We start from the raw sequence: 21,106 nt of genomic DNA, 5'->3' as shown, positions 1-21,106 counted from the left end.
GGCCATCCCTATATGGGATCCGAACCCGTGGCCTTGGTGTTATCAGCACCGCACTCTCCCGAGTGAGCCACGGGCCGGCCCCCAAGGCAGGTTTTGCTACAAGAAATCCTTGCAGTTTAGCTCTGATGTCTTCCTAGTTCTCCCACCTAGACAGTGCAAAGCTGTGGAGCATGCTGGAAGCTTGAAAAAGGCATGGAAGGGGAGGGTGATATACTTGCAAGCAGGCTTCAAAAACTAAGGTCTCAGGGCTGGCTGGTTAGCTCAGTTGGTTACAGAGTGGTGTTATAACACCAAGGTCAAGGCCAGCTGCCAAAGAAACCAAAAAACCCCTGAAGGTGTCCCATTTTACTGGTATCAGAATTACTTGGAGAGCTTGTTAGAAAGGTAAATCCCCACAACCTCCTACCTCCAAAGTGTAGGACAGTTGGAGGTGCATTCATGTTGGGGGAGAAGAACTGATGGATTACACCTGAGGCAAAAAGATTAGGGAAAGGCAAGAATAGAGAAACAGAGCTAAAATACAGGTCTAGGAAAACATAGGTGGAAGTGAGCAGAAGCACGAAAGAAAAGAACCATAAAATGACAAGCATGGCTCATGGAGCTGGGTAAACAGCAGCAGCCAAGCATGTGATCTCAGTGAGAAAGCAGCATATTGGCCCGAGGCTTCATAAACCCTGGCCCTCCCTGAAGTCTCTAAAGAAAAGAACCATAAAATGACAAGCATGGCTCATGGAGCTGGGTAAACAGCAGCAGCCAAACATGTGATCTCAGTGAGAAAGCAGCATATTGGCCCGAGGCTTCATAAACCCTGGCCCTCCCTGAAGTCTCCGCTTCCAGAACACCAAGTTAGCCAAATGAAAGTCTCAAAATGTTCCAGAATATTAGATTGGGAAAATGGGATGTGATCTCAGTGAGAAAGCAGCATATTGGCCCGAGGCTTCATAAACCCTGGCCCTCCCTGAAGTCTCTGCTTCCAGAACACCAAGTTAGCCAAATGAAAGTCTCAAAATGTTCCAGAATATTAGATTGGGAAAATGGGCTGACATACAAGAATGTCTGCAAGGTGGGCCAAGTATAGCCCAGTAAACACCCTTGTGGAAGCACCAACTCTGCGGGGCTCAAGATCAGACAGACTTCTCCTGGCACCCCTAAAAGAGGGGTAAATTCCCCGGGCAGAAATCTTCTGAATACAGTGAATCCAGCCTGGAGGGAGCACCTTCAGCTTGGTCAGTGTCGGCTCTGGCGCTTTGCAATCTCCTCCTGGATACGCAACTTGAGGGCCTCTCTCATGGGAGGATCCAGAGGCGTGTGTGCTGACACCTCCTCAATCACCCTTCCTGGGTCATCGTCCTACGTGGAGGAAGAGTCAGGAAGCTCAGGACCTAGCCTCTTCTGGAAAAGTGACCTGCCCTGTCCCTAAACACTCTCACTGAACTCCATTTGGTTCAAGGCTTCTTGCCAGTAGTTGTCATTTTCCAGATGTCCCTTGTAATAGTGCTTCTCAACTGGGCACCACAAGGCCTCCCTGTTCCCCCACTGAGAATTACTGTGTGATGGGAGTGAGTTGTGCTTGAAAACATTGCCCAGCAGTCCTAGGCTCCCATGTAGAGCAGACACTTCCCACTGGCCCTGAGGAAAACAGTGGTTCAGGGTCTGGCAGTGATTTCTACCACAGCCCAGGACCTTCAGGTTGCAGCTGTTTCCACAAGGCGTACCTGATACACGATAACTGATGTGACCTCTCCACTGTCCGCCTCGTACTCTAAGCAGAAGAGCTGATGGCCAGAGGGCTCCAGCTCGGAGCCACCACTACTGCTACTTTCACCGGACTCCTTATAGTCTGGGTTGACTGGGCGGGTAGAGCCATCTGGAAGGATGAACCACAGTGAGAGGGAAGAGAAGGATGCTGCTGAAGCCCCTGCCCAGAGATGATGCAGGAAAACATACTGTAAAGAAAGCCCCAATCCTCTTATGGGTAGTGTGTGTGTGTAGTGTGCCATCAATCAGTTTTATGTACCTTTGTATCCCTGCTCTGGGGCCAGCACAGTGCTGTCACAAAGTAGGTACCCAACGGCACATATGTTTAGCGAAAGCTAGTGAAAGGGTGGACAGAGCTCTGCATGGGTTCAAATGCAGGCTCTGCCATTTACTAAGATCTTAGGCAAGTTATTTAATGCTTCTGTGCGTTTCCCGACTGTGAGACAGACATAATCATTCTCATCTTATAGATCTCTGTGAAGACTCAGTGAATACATAACATCTAAAAGCTCTTAACTAGGACAAAGACCATTTACTGGATTCATTCCACACTTATGTTCCGGTGGCTTATAGCTGTGCCAAACTTTCCCCCTGCTAGGTAGCCGGAATAGTAAAATACGGTATGGTGGGGCAAACCGACAAACAACTTCTTGCCGGCTCCCAAGTCCCTTCTGTAACAGTGATGCTTAATGGGGGCCATGAGCCCTCCCAGTTCTCCGAGAGAATCACTGAGCGGATTTGGAAGCGTTGAGGTGGAGGCTCCGGGAAGGGACGAGGTAAGCTGAGCCTTGGGGGGTAACAAAAGTGTTCTTCCACTACAGAGAAGGGGAGCGCGTTGCAGAAAGGAAGAGCGCGCGGGTTTGAGGAGGCAGGCTGGGCGGGCGGCCTCACCTCGGCGTCGCGGCAGGTAAACCTGCAGGTCGGGCTTGCGGGGCCGCGTCGGCGCGGGCGTGTGCCGCCTCCTCGCCTTCTCCTTGGCCGCCTGCTTCACCTTCTTGTCGTAGTCGTCCCTGCGGGGAGCCGAGCGGGAGTCAGGGACGGCCGGGCCAGGCCTGGACAGGGGTGGCGGGGCGGGGCGGTACCGGTCTATCTGGTTCCGACGGATATGGTGCACGAAGCCGTGGCTCATGTCCAGCCGACCACCAGGCTTGCAGCAGAGCCTCGGCCCGGGGTCCGGCGCCGCCTCCATCCGGAGCCCTACGTGCAGGGCCGCCGCCTCTCAACGGCCCCAACGGCCGTCCACCAGCCCGGAGTGGACCCGCGCCACCCCTCACTTGGCTTCCGGCCCCGCGTTCTGACTTCCGGCCCAAGAGAGCTGGGCCTGGCCGACCGTAGCCGCGCGCGGAGTTCATGGAGCGCGTGGGGAGGGTGTGGGGCTTCCACCGGTGGACCCGCGCCACCCCTCACTTGGCTTCCGGCCCCGCGTTCTGACTTCCGGCCCAAGAGATCTGGGCCTGGCCGACCGTAGCCGCGCGCGGAGTTCATGGAGCGCGTGGGGAGGGTGTGGGGCTTCCACCGCCCGGGAGGGGCTTTTGTTTTTTTTCTAACATCGTCAATAGGAAACAAGGATTTCGCCTTACAGCTGAGACATCAGAAAATCCAGAAAAATGCCAGTCACCCATTAACACCACTCAGCGCTGGGTGTGGAGGCTTCCTGTCTTTTTTGGGGGGGAGGATAGGATGCTGGGAAACCATCTCCAGCCGCGTGACCTGAGCTGACTCTGTGGCGGCCCCCCGGCCGCACGGCTCCGCGAAGGGTCTCCCGGCCCAGCGCCCCAGCCCCGCCGGGGCCCGCGCTGCCCTCGGCCGGCCCACCTTGGCGCCCACGGCACCGAGGTCTTAGCTGTCTCTGCTGGAGCACCCAGAGTGCTGGAGGGGATTGAGCGTGGGTAATTTTCGAGTCATTAAAAAAAAGGCAACATCAGGAATTCATAATTAGAAGAGAAACACACCGTGGCAATCCAAAGGAACGAGCTGTCCATTCGCTCAACCGCAGGGATGATCGTATGAGGGAGAGGCCAGGTGAGAAACTACACATCGTGTGATCCCATTTATGTAAAATCCTCAGTTGTACAGAAAGGGATTCCCTGAGGGCCCGAGGACACTTTGAGGGCTGAACAGGTTCCTTCTCGTGATTGTGGTGATGGCTTGATGGATGTGTAATACGTCAGAATTAAGCAAATGGCACACTTTAAACGTGCAGCTTATTGTATGTCAATTATGCCACGATACGACTGTTCAAACAAACAAACAATAACCTGAAGTTAGAGTTTGCTTAGCTTCATGGTAAATCCGCCTCTGCAGGGCGTTTGCATTTTCCTGATACCAAGGACCTTCTAAACGTGGGCTTCGGCTGGCCGGTTAGCTTAGTCGGTTAGAGTGTGGTATCGGTAACTTCAAAGTCCAGAGTTCAATGCAGGTACCGGCCAACTGCAAAAAAAAAAAAAAAAAAAAAAAGTGACCTTAGATATTGCTGTATGATGGGATGATTTGGGGATGTCACCTGGTTTTTCTGTGGAGGGTCGTCAGTCACCGAAGCAAGGAGACTAGGGGAGGCGCCCTCCCGAATGTGGTTGCCGAGCACAAAGTATTGTGAAGAGATCGGGGGCCAAATGAGAACTTCTTTTATTCAGCTATTCAGAAAATTCCGTGGCCAGCAAAATGTTCCTGTCTCTTTAAGCTGGAAATGCTGGATACTGTGGCAGTAGGCCCACAGAACGTTCTCAGGGTGCGCACGCAGCGGTGAGGGAAGTACTAGACCACAAGTTTGCAATAGCGTGATTTGTCCCCATCGGTGACTCGTAGAGAGCCTCGGGCTCGATACCAGCTCCGCTCCTGATTGGCCGCGTAGTGCGCGCTTGAGCGTGCCTGGCGTCTACGCTGGGCGACTCGGCCGGTCGTGGAGATGTCTGGCCGGTCCAAGCGAGAGTCTCGTGGTTCCACCCGCGGGAAGCGTGAGTCTGAGTCGCGAGGCAGCTCGGGTCGCATTAAGCGGGAGCGAGATCGGGAGCGGGAGCCCGAGGCGGCGAGCTCCCGGAGCAGCCCAGTGCGCGTAAAGCGGGAGGTGGAGCCGGCGAGCGCGCGCGCGGCCCCGGCGCCAGTAGTCCCGGCAGTGCGGGTGAAGCGGGAGCGTGAGGCCGATGAGGACTCGGAGCCGGAGCGGGAGGTGCGAGGTGCGCGGGGCCGGGCCGGGCGCGATCTCTACCTTAGCGTGCCTCTTTTTTCTCTTTCTAACCTTCCGCGACTTGCCTGCTTGCGAATAGGGGGAAATCCAGACTCGACTGCTTTCTAATAAAGATAATGGTAGTCTTATTAATCGTAGTTGTGATATTCCTAACAACAACGATAATAGTAACAACAGCACTTTTCCTTTATCCAGTGCCTAACGTGGGGCAGACTGTGCTAGTTATTTTGCAGGTGTTAACCTCCTTCAGTTTTTACCAAACGACTTAAGTGTGGAATCCTGCTGTAATTTTTGGAATTAACCTATTGAGTCGAGAGCTTAAGCGCTAGGCACTTGCACTAAAGCAGTGGTTATGTACCACTTCTTAAGGTGAATAGTGTTAGGAGAGAATTCTCCATGGGTCGCTCGAGTTTCTGCACATACTGCAACCAGAGACTGACTGCCTTTACTACAGACTGTTTTGTCAAGGATGTTCGCATAGTGAACAGCCTCGGAAGACAGATGGTGTCCTCCTACAGAGAGGCAAGCCCACAACCCGTCATAAAAGATTCCGGTTCTCTAAGCTCAGGGTTTCTCTCCTGTGAGGCAACCCACTGTGAGCATGGGTTCTTTTCATGTTGCCTTGTGGGAATTGACGTGGGGAACTGACATCGATGCTATACATTCTGACTGCTGCTATTGCTGTAATAAACTGTCCTTTGTTTCAGACCCAGTAGTCGCAAGTCTTCCATCAGCATCCACGAAACTGTGGCAGGCTAACTTGTTAGCTTGCAAATAGGGTAAAATCTCAGACCGTTTACAGTTCTTGGCAAGTTGTAAATTGAAGAATGTACAAGCACACTCTCCTTAACTGTATTTGTGCATTACATTCAGTTTGTCTTAGTACCTGTGATATAATTCATGATATTTCTGCGATTTTTTTTAATGGCTGGCTGGTCCAGGGATTGAACGCTTGACCTTGGTGTTATCAGCACCATGCTCTAACCAACTGAGCTAACAGGCCAGTCTATCTCATGATATCTCTCATGCTTCATGGGATTTCTTTATGTAATGTGCAAATGAATCTTTTGTTGATTATGTGTGTACAAAATATATTCTAGTTTGTGGCTTGTTCCATTATTGGACGTTTTTGGATGTGCCACCTGAAAAATAAGAGCTCATCTTATGTAGGAACTCATTTTATGATTAGTTTTTCCCATTTTGATGTTTGTTTATTTGTACTGGTAGTTGGCCTTGAGTACAGGTTTCCCATTTTCTTTTTTTTTTTTCCTTTTTGCCTTTTTTTACTGACCGGCAACGGGTCCGCAACCCTCGGTGTTGTGCCTGCACCGCGCTCAGCCAGTGAGCGGGAATTGGTCTCCACATGGGATCCGAACCCTCGGCGGGAGCGCCGCTGCGCTCTCAAGTGGCGCACTCTACAGTGCGCTCTCAAGTGGCGCACTCTACAGTGCGCCACCGGGCCGGCCCCAGGTTTCCCATTTTCAAAGCATGTGATGATTTTCCTTTCAGCAAAGAATGGCCGTGTGGATTCCGAGGACCGGAGGAGCCGCCACTGCCCATACCTGGATACCATTAACAGGTCAGTAGGATAGAGATGCCAAGCATAGCAAAAGAACAGTGGAATCTATGCAGAAAGTTCTTTGGATGGTACAGTGAACAACACATTCACAAATTTTGCTCCTTTTAAAGTTTTCAGCCCAGAGAAGTGTGCTTCTTGCCAAGTTTATTAGTCTTTGTCCTTTGATTTCAAGTGGCAGAGTGCATGTTGTTGAAGTGTCAGAGCACATGTTGTTTAAGGATGGCTACGTGCATAAAGAGCTTTTAGCTCATTTTGAATTTTTGTGTTGGAATAATGGGATACGTACTGTCTTTAAAATAACAGTGGCAAATTTAAGTATTTGTTGAACACACTATACTAGGTACTATTCTAGATGCCTGGGATTTAGCAGGAAGAAAAAAAAACATAAAAATTTGTTTGAAAGCAGAGGTATTTACCTCATCATGGTATTTTCTGCTTCCCACATGGCATGTTAGAGTGCTTTTCAGCATATATTTGAGGATATCCCTGTCTAATAGAACTTTCTGGGGCCGGCCCGTGGCTCACTCGGGAGAGTGCGGTGCCGATAACACCAAGGCCCTGGGTTCGGATCCCATATAGGGATGGCCGGTTAGCTCACTGGCTGAGCGTGGTGCTGACAGCACCAAGTCAAGGGTTAAGATCCCCTTACCGGTCATCTCTTAAAAAAAAAAACAAAAAAAAACTTTCTGTAATAAAGGAATTGCTCTTTATGAGGGCTGTGCATTATGGTAGGCACAAGCTACGTGTGGCTATTGAGCACTTTACATGTAGCTTGTGCAACTGAGGAGTTGAATTTTAAATTTTATTTAATTTTTGTTATTATTATTTTCGGTGGCTGGCCAGTACTGGGATCTGAACTCTGACCTTGGTGTTATCAGCACCACGCTGTCCCAAGTGAGCTAACTTTAATTATTTTAAACTCAATCATCTATAGCCATGTGTGGCTAGTGGCCCCTTTGTTAGACAGTGCAGCTCTATGGATCATTACCAATAATTAGAGTTAATATTTGAGAAGAAATCCTTTTACCACCTGTGGATTCAGCAGAGGTAAAGTTTTTTGTCCCTTACTGCCCATTACTCACCAGTACTCATCATTACTTTGTACTTGAATAAATAGGTATTTGTAGGTATTCCCCTAAAATTCTTTAGACTTCTCATTTATTTTTATGGACAAAAACACATTTTTCTTTTATAAAAGGATTTATTCACTTTTTATGTCTTCTTACCCCCAGAATGCTGTTGGGGCCCTGTTACTTTAGTCTTACTAGTAGCTTTCACTCCAGATATAGTGACTGCACTGGAAGATCCTCAAGGGGTTACAAATAATGTACTAACAAGAGAGAGGATCATTGGCATTGTTGGAGACACCTTGGCATTGCTCTGGGGCATGGTGGGTAAAGGTGAGGAATAATTAACGTTCTCCATGGTTAATATATGATTGTTGAATCATTCTCTGAAGGATGCTGTGTGACATTGTGCAACAGGAAGCCAACACTGCTTCATTTGGGTGTCCTCCTGGACATCCATTCCTATTAATTGTTTTCTTTTTCTGTTTTCTCCTCTTAGGAGTGTGCTGGATTTTGACTTTGAGAAACTCTGTTCTATTTCCCTCTCACATATCAATGCATATGCCTGTCTGGTGTGTGGCAAGTACTTCCAGGGTAAGTAAATGTTATGAATCATAAACTTGTTTTCAGAGCTAGTCACAGGTCTCCTCCTGAGAGACTTTTTTTTTTAATTTAAAGGAAGTAAGCTTTGTGACCGGTAAGGGGATCGCAACCCTTGGCTTGGTGTTGTCCGCACCGCGCTCAGCCAGCGAGTGCACTGGCCATCCCTATATAGGATCCGAACCCGTGACAGGAGCGCCACTGCGCTCCCAGCGCCACACTCTCCCGAGTGAGCCGTGGGGTTGGCCCAGAGGTGCTGTTTTTGGCATGCTCCTTGCGTAATAACTTCGTATAGCATACATTATACGACCCGGGTCCCTGGGTGGGCCCTGAGGTACTGGCACAGTGTCCCTGGTTATGGGAGAGAGGTCCAGTCCCCTTCTTCTTGCCTCAGGTCCCTGGGCAGGCCCCAAGGTGCTGGCCTGGTGTGCCTGGGCCGAAACTAATTTTTTGTCCTTTGCTTCTAACACGGGGGAACTTCCTGTGGGAACCAGTACTTGAGCTGTGTGGTTGTTTAAATAGGTACTTTGCTGCTGTTTCCCTAGGAAAGGCTTTTTGTGGCAGCTCAGGGTTTAATGGATGATCTTATAGGTACTTCCGGCTCTCCAGAGACTTGGTGGATCTGTGTTCTGTAGAATCTCTTATCTGGGCCTGAGTTTTTTCATCAAACTGCACCCCATGCAGTTCTGCATTCCTGACCAGTCTCCTCTGAGTGGTCCTGTGCTGATTGGGGGGCAGATCAGCTGTCCTTGCTGTGTCCCAGTGTTCCCTTGGTGGGCACGTCTCCCCCACCGCCCGTGCTGCAAACACTTCCCATGGGATGGGCCCTGTGCCAGTCCCTTGTGATGACTCACCAGCCTCTGAGTGGCTCCCTTTTTTCAGCTGTTCTGGTTCCTCGCTCCTGCGTGGGTCCGCGGGAACCCTATTAGCGGTCTTGCTGTCCTGGAGGCCTCCAAGGCCCTCTTCTCTCCTGCTGCCTCCAAGTAACTCCATCTGAAGGTCACAGCTGCGGCTTCTCCTGGCTCCTGCTCCATGTGCTCAGCAGCTCGAGCCTTAAAGCAGCCGCAGCCCAAAATGCTCAGAGCAGCTTTTTCTTTCTCTCATCATAGTTTCTCATGCCTTCATGAACTCTGTAGGTCTCTCTTCCTCTTCCCCTGAACTCCAGTAGCCCTGACTTGGCTGATGTTACATTTTTAAAGTTGTAAATTTGATTTATTTGTGGGAGAGAGTGGCGCTGCGGTCCATCTATTCCCGATAGTCCTAATTTCTGATACAAGGGTACTTCAAAAAGTTTGTGGAGGGCCGGCCCGTGTCTCACTTGGGAGAGTGTGGTGCTGATAACACCAAGGACATGGGTTCGGATCCTGTATAGGGATGGCCGGTTAGCTCACTGGTTGAGCGTGGTGCTGACAACACCAAGCCAAGTGTTAAGATCCCCTTACCGGTCATCTTTAAAAAAAAAAAAGTTTGTGGAAAAATAAGGTAATATGAATGTTTCCATTAACTTTTTGGAGTACCTTCATATATATGAAGCTAGCATATGTATATATATACATATATAAAATATTGAAACTAGTTTTCCCAACCAATGTCTTATGCCATCTAGGGAATGAAGTAACTAATGTGCTATTCTTTCTTGCTAATTTTTGTGGTGAGAGAAGTTCATGTGGGAGATTCATTTTATGGATGGCATAATACTTTGTTTTGCTGATACAACATGTTCCAGTACAAAGTAATGGAAGCAAAGCAAACCTAATGTGGGGCCGGCCCCGTGGCTCACTCGGGAGAGTGCGGTGCTGACAACACCAAGGCCACGGGTTCGGATCCTATATAGGGATGGCCAGTTTGCTCACTGGCTGAGCGTGGTGCTGACAACACCAAGTGAAGGGTTAAGATCCCCTTACCGGTCATCTTTAAAAAAAAAAAAAAAGACAAACCTAATGTGTGCCTTTCTAGGATCTGCCCTTCTCTTATAGCTTTTCACCATTCCCTGCAGGCCGAGGTTTGAAGTCTCATGCCTACATTCATAGTGTCCAGTTTAGCCATCATGTCTTCCTCAACCTCCACACCCTCAAGTTTTACTGCCTTCCAGACAACTATGAGATCATCGATTCCTCGCTGGAGGATATCACGGTTTGTGTCTGGGAGGGCTCGTTTGGGGGCTAATGCTTTTGTAAGTCATCCTAGGGCTCCTGGGAACTGTCCCTTTGGGCTTAGAGAGGCTTATTTCTCTTTGGGAGGAACCAGGGAAACTGGCTAAGGAGGTCAGAATTCATAATTGCAGCCTGTGATCTGCAACGTAGCTATAATTTCTCTTTTACCATCAAGGGCTAGGACTGAAGAAATATTGCTCCTTTCTAAGAGGAGTTAAAGTGCATTTGTGAAATAAATCATCCCTTCACACTTTGGAGAAGGGATGTGAATTGGGCCTGGCATGGGAGAGTGGATTCCAAGCTCCATAATAGCTCCTGGCTATTTCTGACATGTGATGTAGCCAGAATGGCCAGCATGTCCCATCTGTGGGCTCCAGTTTGTGTCTTGTGCCAAGAAACACTCATTGTATTTACATGGAAAGCATGGGAAGTCCTCTTGGGCTTTATTAGTGCTGGACTGTTTATTATTATTTTCCTTTTCAGCAAGTGGTGCATATTTATGGTGCTGAGTGCTCTGTTTATTTTTTAAGGAAAGCTTGGTGTTCAGAGTCTTTGAAATATTGCTTATGCTATTTTTAAAGCTTTTGTAGGCCTATTAATAATTGAGGTTAAAATAGTTATGGACAGTATTTACTGAGTGAGAAACTGGAATAAATCCAAAGTTTCAAAGTGAGTTCAAGATGACCTCTGTCCAGACAGTGACGTTATGACTTTTGCGGTTCTGTGACTGGGAAGATTCTGATCCTGCCCCTCTAGTCCCAGGGAGTTATGGAGACCCTCAGTCCCACCCAGAGGGGAGGAGGCTCTCCTGCTCGTGAGCTAGGTACATGTGCTGCTCTAGCTGAAGTTGCTTCTGACACTCAGACTCCTGCTCCCTTCAGAGACTTGAGTATCCTATAGTTTCTGGTAGTTATTCATCATAGAGCTGACCAGACCTGAGGTCTGAAGAAGGATCTGAAGTTCATTGATTTTGGGTTAAACACAGAGATCCTCTTGTAAATTGGCAATGTGAAGAAGATCTGCCCCATGTTACTTAGGTCCTTATACCTATTGATAGGGGGTGTTTTGGGGTGTGTGGTGGGATGTTGACTGAAGTGTTTTTTGTTTTTGGCAGAAATTGCTGTTCCAGACATATCTTATAACTCTAAAGCACCTTAGAATTTTCTTTTACTTTGCAGTACGTGTTGAAGCCCACTTTCACAAAGCAGCAGATTGGAAACTTGGACAAGCAAGCTAAATTGTCACGAGCATATGATGGTACTACTTACCTGCCAGGTATCGTGGGACTGAATAACATAAAGGCCAATGACTATGCCAACGCTGTCCTTCAGGTAGGATCAAGAGAGGAACACTGGGGAACAGAGGATAGCTTGCAAACAAGTGTTAGCCAAGAAATTACTGCCATTCCCCAACTGGTAGATAAAATTTAAAGAAAGAGTACAGTCATATGGTCCCCATACACTGAGTCTTGCTGATGAGCGTACTTGAGTATTCTGTAGCAAGCAGAACATTACTGCCATTCCCCAACTGGTAGATAAAATTTAAAGAAAGAGTACAGTCATATGGTCCCCGTACACTGAGTCCTGCTGATGAGCGCACTTGAGTATTCGGCAGCAAGCAGAACATTCTTTTTTTTTTTTTTAAAAAGATGACCAGTAAGGGGATCTTAACCCTTGACTTGGTGTTGTCAGCACCATGCTCACCCAGTGAGCTAACCGGCCATCCCTATGTGGGATCCGAACCCTTGGACTTGGTGTTATCAGCACCGCACTCTCCCGAGTGAGCCACAGGGCTGGCCCAGCAAGCAGAACATTCTTACGTCTGCTCAAGGAGCTACTGTCAAATGGTGAGACTTTTTCCAACCTCTGGAGCTTCCAGAGAATGATGGACAGAGTCTGTTGCCTGGCAATATCAAATTAAGAAACATGGTAGGTGCATTTTCTTTTTTAATGCCGTAGCTATGCCTTGTGCTAGCTATCTGCTGTCTTATACCTCTCCCTGTGCTTATATCCTGAATGGGAAAGGCAGAAAGCCGAAGTTGTCTTATACTTAATTAAAAGCTTTTTTTTTTAATTACTTCAGTAATATGTGCACATTATAGAAATGTTAGTAAGAAATTAGAAAATGTTGGTAAGCATAAGTAAGAAATTAACAATAATTCCACGTGACCAAGAAGAAAATTGATTTTCAAAATTTACAAACATGGGGTCCGGCCTGTGGCTCACTCGGGAGAGTGTGGTGCTGACAACACCAAGTCAAGGGTTAAGATCCCCTTACCGGTCATCTTTTAAAAAAAAAAATAATAAAAATAAATAAATAAATAAATAAATAAAAGATGANGTGGTGCTGACAACACCAAGTCAAGGGTTAAGAGCCCCTTACCGGTCATCTTTTTTAAAAAAAAAAATAATAAAAATAAATAAATAAATAAATAAATAAAAGATGACCTTGACTTGGTGTTGTCAGCACCACGCTCAGCCAGTGAGCGAACCAGCCATCCCTATATGGGATCCGAACCCGTGGCCTTGGTGTTATCAGCACCGCACTCTACCGAGTGAGCCACAGGCCGGCCCTACCAGTCATCTTTTAAAAAAAAGAAATTACAAACATAAATATAGGCTTATTGGAGGGAAATGTATAAATTATAAAATGAAGAATTTATTCCTTTCCTTCCCTAATATGCTGTCCTGGGGTAGTTAACAGTATATATTTAGTGTTCAGACCTTTTTTCTAAATTTTTACACACACATACATAATATTCTGTGGCAACATCATGATTTAGTTTGCCATTCCCCAATTGATAGATAAAATTTAACTAATCTCATATTTTTTTCCCCTATTACCAGTGCTGTAGTGTGTCTTTCCATATATAGTCTTTCATTTCTATGACATTGTTATATTTTGTTGTATTTATTTCCTGGGCTTTTAAAATATACATAGTTATTTTAAAGTAACCTAGTATATATATGTATTTTTATATGTGGTTAACTTAAAGGTATATTATGAAGTCAAATATTCTGCAGCATTCTTAACGATTGCATATTATTCCATTTTACTGATGAATTATAATTTAGGTAGCCATCAACTGTTCTAGTATTAATGCATCTGAAGCCTATATTCTAGGCTGTAGGGTTTGTAGCAACTGACAAACCCACCAGCAACATAAAAGAGTGTTCTTTCATCTTGCATTGTCACTGTTACCATTGAAAAAAAATTTTTTTGATCTTGATAGGTATCTCCATTTTAACTTACAATTTTTGGATCACTTCTAAAGTTGATTATTTATATTTTTTTCCATGAGTTGTTGGGCTTTATGTGCTCATTTTCCTATCAGTGGTTCATCTCATTGACCTTTAAGAAATATGAATGAAGATATTATTAGTTGTATATGTTGCAAAAGTTTTCTCCCACCTCTAAGTTGGCTTTTAAACATTTAAAAATGATATTTTTGCCATAAAAAAGTGGGTAAAACATTGTAAAGGCATATTTATTATTATTTTTTTTATTAATATTATTCTTTTGCATTCTAGGATGTTGCTGAGTAGTTGGGAGAGACAGGGAGAGGAGAAAAGGGAAGGAAATGGGATGGAAGGAGGAGGGGCAGGATTGAGACCTGTGGCACCCCCCTCATTCCTACAAGGGAGACTGGGGGGCTTCCAGTGGTGGCTTGGTTATTGTCAGGCTTAGTACAGATGTCAGGGGTGTGTGGCAAAAGCCCTCACCACCCATCATCCCAGCTCAGGAACTCAGGGCCCTTATTGCCGTGGCTTGGTGGTCATCATTGGGCTGGCAGCATGTGTCAGGGGAACGTGGCCGAGGCCCTTGTCCCCCACCTTTGGGACTGGTTGCAGGTGCCAGGTGCCATGGCTGAGGCTCCCGGCCCTTCCCCCTTTCTGGCTTGGTGGCGCAGGGGACTTCTGCTCCTTCTAGGTGTTATAGGTGTTCTTTGGTGAAATGAGACCTTTACTAACTTTATTTCTGGTTGTGGGTACTTTGTTTTTTCTTTCAGTTCTGTTTTGGATTATTTGCTGTTCCCACCACTGAAACTGCACTGGGACTAATTTGTTGTCCTTTGCTTACTTCTAAAATGGGAGAACTTCCTGTGGGGACCAGTACTTAAGCTGTGTGGTTGAGCTAAATTGCTGCTTTGCTGCTGATTCCGTACAGAAGGCTTTTTGTGCAGCTCAGGTTTTAATGGTTGACTTTATAGGTATTTCCGGGTCTGGTGAGATCCAGTGCACCCGGGTTGTGTAGAAACTCTGGTATGGACCTGAGTCTTTTCATCAAACTGCACCCCATGCAATTCTGTATTCCTGAACCAGTCTCCCGTGAGTGGTTCTGTGCTGGTTGGGGTGCAGATCAGCTGTCCTTGCTGTGCCCCAGTGCTTTCCCAGTGGGCCCATCTCCCCCACTGCCCGTGCTGCAAACACTTCCCGTGGGATGGGCTGTGCTCTGGTCCCTTGTGATAACTCACTGGCCTCTGAGTGGCTCCTTTTTTTCAGTTGTTGTGGTTCCTCATTCCTATGTGGGTCCACAGGAACCCTATTAGTGGTCTTGCTGGCCTGGGGGCCACCAAGGCCCTTTTCTCCCCTGCTGTCTCCAAGCAACTCCATTCAAAGGGCACAGCTGTGGCTTTTGCCAGCTCCTGCTCTGTGTGCTCAGCAGCTCCAGCCTGGAAGCAGCCATGGCTTGAAATGGTGACAGTGGTTTTTTCTTTCTCTCATTGTGGCTTCTCCTGCCTTCATGCACTCCATAGGTCTCTCCTCCTCTTCCCCTGAGCTCTAGTGGTCCCAGCTTGGCTGTCGTTGCTTTTTAATAGTTGTAAATTGGTTGATTTGTGGGAGAGAGTCATTCTGGGGACCATCTATTCCATTATCTTGACTGGAAGTAGGTCCCATAGCTGTTATATTTGATGTCTGCTCTTGCTGTTATGCCTAGTCCCTGGAAAGGTCAAATTCTTAGGTGCAGAGAGACTTGAGACTTTTCCTCTTATAGCCTCTCATGGCTTTGTGAAAACTATTATAGGATGGACAGACAGGATTTGGATATGGTTAGGGTAGTTAATGTTGGCTTTCTGATGAATTTTAGTTCTCTTTATAGGAACGTCTCTTATTTATTTATGAGTGTGTGTGTGTGTATATGGACAGACAGGATTTGGATATGGTTAGGGTAGTTAATGTTGGCTTTCTGATGAATTTTAGTTTTCTTTATAGGAACGTCTCTTATTTATTTATGTGTGTGTGTGTGTGTGTGTGTATATATATATATATTTTTTAAAGATGACCAGTAAGGGGATCTTAACCCTTGACTTGGTGTTGTCAGCACCACGCTCACCCATTGAGCTAACCGGCCATCCCTATATGGGATCTGAACCCGTGGCCTTGGTGTTATCAGCACCACACTCTCCCGAGTGAGCCACAGGCTGGCCCCAAGGTCTCTTATTTATAAAAGTAAATTGATGAGCAAACCCTGTGTGATGATGTTTCCACTGAAACAGGGTCGAATGGACTAGGTACTCCCTCTGGAGGCTAGGTAATTCCTGTTAGGATGCCTACTGTTATTTGTATTGTTGCTGAAGCCAGAGAACAACCTCTCTCGACAGATGGAGAACAGAATCAGGATAATCTTTATCAATATTCTTCTCTTTTTGAGAGTAACTCTTTTTTAGTAATTATTCTCCAAGCAGGAAGTCCTTGTTTCTTTAGCTGAAATAAGCTTGTAGGGGCTTTCCTAATTATGGTTATGGTGCTCTCTGTGTCTTGAGTTGTCTTCTCCTGAGATGCCTGGACTTCTTGTATTTAACAGAAACCCTTCTATCTTAACTTTCTAAATGCATTAGCTTGCCAAAGAAATGTGTTCATGGTAAGCACTGTATTGGTGAGGATTCATGAACCCATCAGGAAGGACCTGTAGGAACACCGTGCTTTTATTTAGGGTCTGTTGCATGGCACCCCTCCCAGTTTTATAGCTCAGAATAATGGGAATATGTTTCTTCCTGAAGCTAATATGGCTAGTTTTTATCTTTTTGCTTAATGAAGTCAAATTTATTTTTTGTTCCGCTGGACTTTTGATCATTTTGCATCATAACAGAGTACATTTACTTTTATATGCAATTTTATGGTTTTACTATAAAAAACATCAAATTTTATTAAGGTGATTTTTACATTATTTTAGTTGGAGTTGAGAGATGGGGGAACTATGTTCCTCACATAGTTATCTCTGCCCCAACTAAAATGGATGATGAAGAAACAGTATTTGGGTTTCTAGCCTTCAGTACTTTATGAATTTAAATATTATCACAAGCATAATTAGAGTAAAAAAGGAGATTACTAAATATGTCGGTCAGTGGATAGGGATTTGAATTCTTTTTTAAAAAACTCCTTTGTGATATATATGTCAGCAAAGTGTCTCCAGAATTGTACTTCATATGAAACTCAATATGAAGGATATTTCTATAATGTGAGCTATGGTAAGATTCTCCTAGGGTCCATTTACTTCTGACTCTGTAAGGCCATCACAGGCGGGTTCTATTAGAACTACAGTTGGAAGAGCTTGTCTCTAAGTAGTCCTGCAAAGGACTTTTGGATTAACTGGAGTGTTTGATTTCCAGGCTCTGTCTAATGTTCCTCCTCTCCGGAACTACTTCTTGGAAGAAGACAATTATAAGAACATCAAGCGTCCCCCAGGGGATATCATGTTTTTGTTGGTCCAGCGTTTTGGAGAGCTGATGAGAAAACTCTGGAACCCTCGAAATTTCAAGGCACATGTCTCTCCCCATGAGATGCTTCAGGCTGTTGTCCTTTGCAGCAAGAAGACTTTTCAGATCACCAAACAAGGTAAGGAACAAATCATTTGTGTTTCTCTGACTAGAGGACAACAAAACTGGTTTGATGAACAAGTTTATTTCTACTTTGCAGTGAATCTTGATAGTAGCCAGAAGTGAGTGTCCAGTAGGTAGCATGGTGAAGTTCCTCACTTCTCTGTGGTCAGTCTGCCTTGTTCAGAGTCCCAAGAGATTCCAGCTGAGTAGAAAGTCTGTCTTATTTGGTGAACTAAACCATATGGCTTAAGGGAAAACTAGGAGGCTGGGAAAGACACCAGCCCTTATGAAGTATCCACCACCTGTGCTTCTCATTTTGCCATGTCCCCCACACACCAGCGTATTCTGAACTATTTTGACCATTTTCATCTCTCCAAACCCAATGTGTTATTGCCTTGTGAGGAAAGTGGACACTGTAACTCTTTGTACCTGGATCTCACCTGATATCCTCTAGCATCCACATCAGCCTATTCAACATTCATTCTTTGGTGCTAGGGTTTGGAGCTGTGGGGATAAAAAACATGACTTTTCTCTTTCAGGAGCTCCCAGTGTAGTGGGGAAGATAGTTATGTAAAAAGGTAATCACAGGGTGTTATGTGCTGTGATAGAGGATGCAGGGTATGCAATGGGAGGGAGCACGGAGCAAGGACCCCTAGTTGAACATGCGGGAGGTAGGTTGGAGGTCAGAATGGAGGAAGAGATCTCTGAGTTTTAGGTAGAGGAGGAGGAGCAAGGTTGGAGGTGGGCATTCCAGTTAGAGAGGACACTGGGCAGAAGTGTGGAGGTGCCCGGCACAGACAGAGGCTGCAGGTAGCTGGACCCTTGGATTCCAGGGATCAGTAGAGAACTGAGGTGGAGGTGGGAGGGAGGAACTAGACTGCCCAGTTTATATGCCACTGTAAGGAGCCTGGATTATATCCTGATGACAGTGGGAGTCATGAAGGCTTTTAAGCAAAGGTGTAACATCAGATTTATGTTTTAAAAACATTATTCTGGCTGAGGAGTGACTTAGTGGGGAAGTTCAGTAGTGGCTTTAAGAGGGGCTTTTAAGAGTTTTTTGAGGAAAGGAGAAGTAAAGGAGAATCAAAGTGTAGGTAAGGGACCCTTGGGGTTTTAGGGTAGTAGGAAATAAATACTTTGGGATGGATAATATATATTAACCTGAAGCCCCATGATTTATCCCCAAATAAGTAGCAGTTATTAAGATATTTGAGCATGGCTTTTGATGGTGTTTGGTAGTTTACAACATAGTCAATAAAATCTTAATCTGAGTACCACAACCTTCTGAACAGGTGACAGCCAGGTTGTGTGCTGTGTAGGACCACTGAATTCCCAACCATTAGGATGGCTAGTGTGTTTTCTGTTTATCGGGACATTTTTGTTTCCGGCCAACTCTCTGAGGTCCCAAGTTCTTATGTTAAGGCTGCATCAAGGTATGAAAGATTTGCAAGAATGATTGTTTTGTGAGCCGTGAGTGGATGGGTCAGTTCAGCATTCACAGTGCTCCAGAGATGACTCCTGGCCTGAAGGTGGATATTGGGGCCTTTCCACTTTTGACAGCATTGGGAAGATAAGGCATAATTGGTGGTAGAGTTGCAGAAAAATCAGGGTACCCTAATAATAAACTTACTCAGTTTCTCTTGTTATAGCCACTGGTGGGTATAGGAGTTATGTTGTCACGTAAACAATTTCCTCAGTCTGTGAGACCTAGCAGTTTATTCGTTGCCTCGTGTTTATTTTTTTTATTTATTTTTTAAATTTATTTTTATTTTTAAAAAAGATGACTGGTAAGGGGATCTTAACCCTTGGCTTAGTGTTGTCAGCACCACGCTCAGCCAGTGAGCGAACCGGCCATCCCTATATAGGATCCGAACCTGTGGCCTTGGTGTTATGAGCACCACACTCTCCCAAGTGAGCCATGGGCTGGTCCTTGTTGCCTAGTGTTTAGACCTTTGAAGGGCTTCTTACTGGGATAGTTCTTTGTTGTCACATAAAAGCATTCTGTGTGAAGGGAATTAAAGGAAAGTCAATCTATGGAGTTGTCAGAGGTCTTTGGGATTAGGGAAATGAAGTTAAGGAAGACACATTACAGTCTTTGAGATTATAACTGGGTAAGCGAGCAAAGAGAAAGTAAATAGAAACAAATCTCATTTGGTGAGAGAGTAGCCATTGTCCCAGAAATATCTGGGTGGCAGGCTCCTTAGACACCTTAAGGAGCACTCCTTAAGACACTCCTTATTCCGGATCAGGAATATTACCCATGTGCTTCTTCCGAGAACGCCTGTTCTAGGTGCCTCTAGATGTCTTGTTAGTCCTGGTGCTAAGAAAAGTTGCCTTCCTGCAGGACAGGAATCTTCGTAAGCTGGAGAAGGGAAGAAGGAAGTCTGAGTTTACTCTGGAGGAGTGGATAGTCAAAGGTCATTATTTTTGTTTTGATCATCACTGGATGATGAGATACCAGTTTGGGTTAGAGATGATAATTGAAAGCCCTGATATGGGTCAGAGGGTCTAGGGAAAGAAGAAAGATTGGAAGAGTAAGAGCTTGACCTTGAGTAGTCAATAGCCATATAGAGCAGGATGCACTGGGGAGGGGACGTGTGGTCAGAGGGGAAGGAGGAAAAGCAGGAATGTGGAGTCAAGCCGGCCAGTGCACGGTTCTGGTTACTCCAGTGCCTCACAGCTTCAATGTGTTTCATCCTTCCTTTTTTCCAGGGGATGGAGTCGACTTTCTCTCTTGGTTTCTGAATGCTCTGCACTCAGCTCTGGGGGGCACAAAGAAGAAGAAAAAGAGTAAGTCATGTTACTTGTGAAAAGGAGCTCTTTTTTGTTCCCTTTAAAAACTTTGCAACTTTCCATCCTTTTGTTCTTAACTGTTTATCTTTTTATGGGGGAGGGCGGTAGTATCTATTGCGTAGACAAGCTAAATTTTCTTCCTGAATAGGCCTCCTCCATATTTTCATGTTGGTAGATGGTTATATTCCCAATGGTATTTTTAATAAGCAGGAATGGATACAATTGGCCCCTTGAAATCCTGACCCAGTTTCAAACCGAGGGGCTGGGTAGCATGTTGTAGACTCCTGCTCTCCTGCTAATGCAAGATTTAATGTGAGGAGGACTCAGTGGGTGGTTTGCCTGACTTGTAAGTTGAAGGTTAACGCAGACAAAGCTAGTTCCTCACCCCGAGTCTATACTTGGAGGAGTGAGGCTGGCCTCCTACACAGTCTCAGACTTGTAGTCCCTCTGTCCCTCAGCAACCATATTGCTTAGCAGTATTTAGATGTTTTTCATGAGGGCCAATTGTAACTATTAGCTTATAGGCTGCAGAGCTAGGTCAGTCATTTTGGAGAACTAATGCAGTTTTCTTGTCTTCTTTCTGTGTTCTGATAGCCTTGATGTGAGATTGTGGCCTGGTGTTCTTCCCACTAGATAGCCCTGACCCCTCTCCTAGGTGTCTTCAGCCTGTGATCACCTTCTGACTTCTCTAACTTAGGTCCTAGCAGGATTCTAGAACCTGGTTGTGCTTTCCATCTCATTGCTTTGGTTCTGTTCTGTTCCATCTCTTAGTCTGTCATTTTCATTTTGTGTTGAATTCAGGCTGGACATTGTCTTCCTTTGCAGGCACCATATGGTTAAGGAAAGTTCTTGGCTGTGCCCTGTTTTGCTGGTGAATTTTTGTGATTCATGTATCTCCAGGCTCTGTAAATCATTCATTTCAAACACACTTCTTCTCTATGGGCCAGGCCCTGTGTCGGAATGTCAAAGGGTGTCTTATGGAGAAGACATAAAATAATTATTTAAACAAATAATTATCAAGGTACCATGGTGTTATATATACAAAGGGAAACTTCTGTGTTTAGTGAGAGCTTTGGGTCTTGAGCTAGAAGATTCTGGTTTACTTCAGAAATTTAGAATTTGGAAATAAATTTTGGACGTGTTTTCCAACCT

General features: G+C 45.7%; 2 protein-coding genes across 3 annotated transcripts in view; one reads left to right on the top strand and one right to left on the bottom strand.

Annotated features, from left to right (window-relative positions):
• Nucleotides 1-907: 907 nt before the first annotated feature.
• On the bottom strand, nt 908-2,991 carry LOC103594505 (chromosome unknown open reading frame, human C2orf68). 2 transcript variants are annotated; one of them, XM_008577733.1, is made up of 4 exons: nt 2,841-2,991; nt 2,650-2,768; nt 1,716-1,867; nt 908-1,350 (listed from the first exon to the last, which is right to left on the bottom strand). In XM_008577733.1, exons 1-4 carry the CDS (start codon nt 2,945-2,947, stop codon nt 1,228-1,230), a joined length of 501 nt encoding a protein of 166 aa, XP_008575955.1. In that variant the 5' UTR covers nt 2,948-2,991; the 3' UTR covers nt 908-1,227. The 2 variants fall into 2 exon arrangements, with proteins under 2 accessions (XP_008575955.1, XP_008575954.1); XM_008577732.1 differs by having other exon boundaries at nt 2,650-2,975.
• Nucleotides 2,992-3,630: 639 nt separating this feature from the next.
• USP39 (ubiquitin specific peptidase 39) overlaps nt 3,631-21,106 on the top strand; it is a 54,231-nt gene continuing 36,755 nt past the window's right edge. The window contains exons 1-7 of the mRNA XM_008577749.1: nt 3,631-3,780; nt 6,452-6,521; nt 8,088-8,182; nt 10,185-10,321; nt 11,520-11,672; nt 16,952-17,177; nt 19,874-19,951. Coding sequence (XP_008575971.1) covers nt 3,765-3,780; nt 6,452-6,521; nt 8,088-8,182; nt 10,185-10,321; nt 11,520-11,672; nt 16,952-17,177; nt 19,874-19,951 — 775 coding nt within the window. The 5' untranslated portion in view covers nt 3,631-3,764. The remainder of the gene's footprint in view (nt 3,781-6,451; nt 6,522-8,087; nt 8,183-10,184; nt 10,322-11,519; nt 11,673-16,951; nt 17,178-19,873; nt 19,952-21,106) is intronic.

The sequence above is a fragment of the Galeopterus variegatus genome, unplaced genomic scaffold (genome assembly GCF_000696425.1).
Source record: "Galeopterus variegatus unplaced genomic scaffold, G_variegatus-3.0.2 Scaffold1571, whole genome shotgun sequence".
NCBI classification, from domain to species: Eukaryota; Metazoa; Chordata; class Mammalia; order Dermoptera; family Cynocephalidae; genus Galeopterus; species Galeopterus variegatus.
The sequence above is the reverse complement of the archived record's forward strand: the minus strand, read 5'-3'. Positions and strand labels throughout refer to the sequence as shown.

Excerpts from the sequence above, each read along its gene's own strand:
- LOC103594505 (XM_008577732.1), bottom strand. The coding sequence starts at position 2,947 with ATGGAGGCGGCGCCGGACCCCGGGCCGAGGCTCTGCTGCAAGCCTGGT. Across the intron at positions 1,868-2,649 it reads TTACCTGCCGCGACGCCGAG|ATGGCTCTACCCGCCCAGTC; the intron begins GTGAGGCCGCCC and ends TCATCCTTCCAG. Across the intron at positions 1,351-1,715 it reads CATCAGTTATCGTGTATCAG|GACGATGACCCAGGAAGGGT; the intron begins GTACGCCTTGTG and ends TCCTCCACGTAG.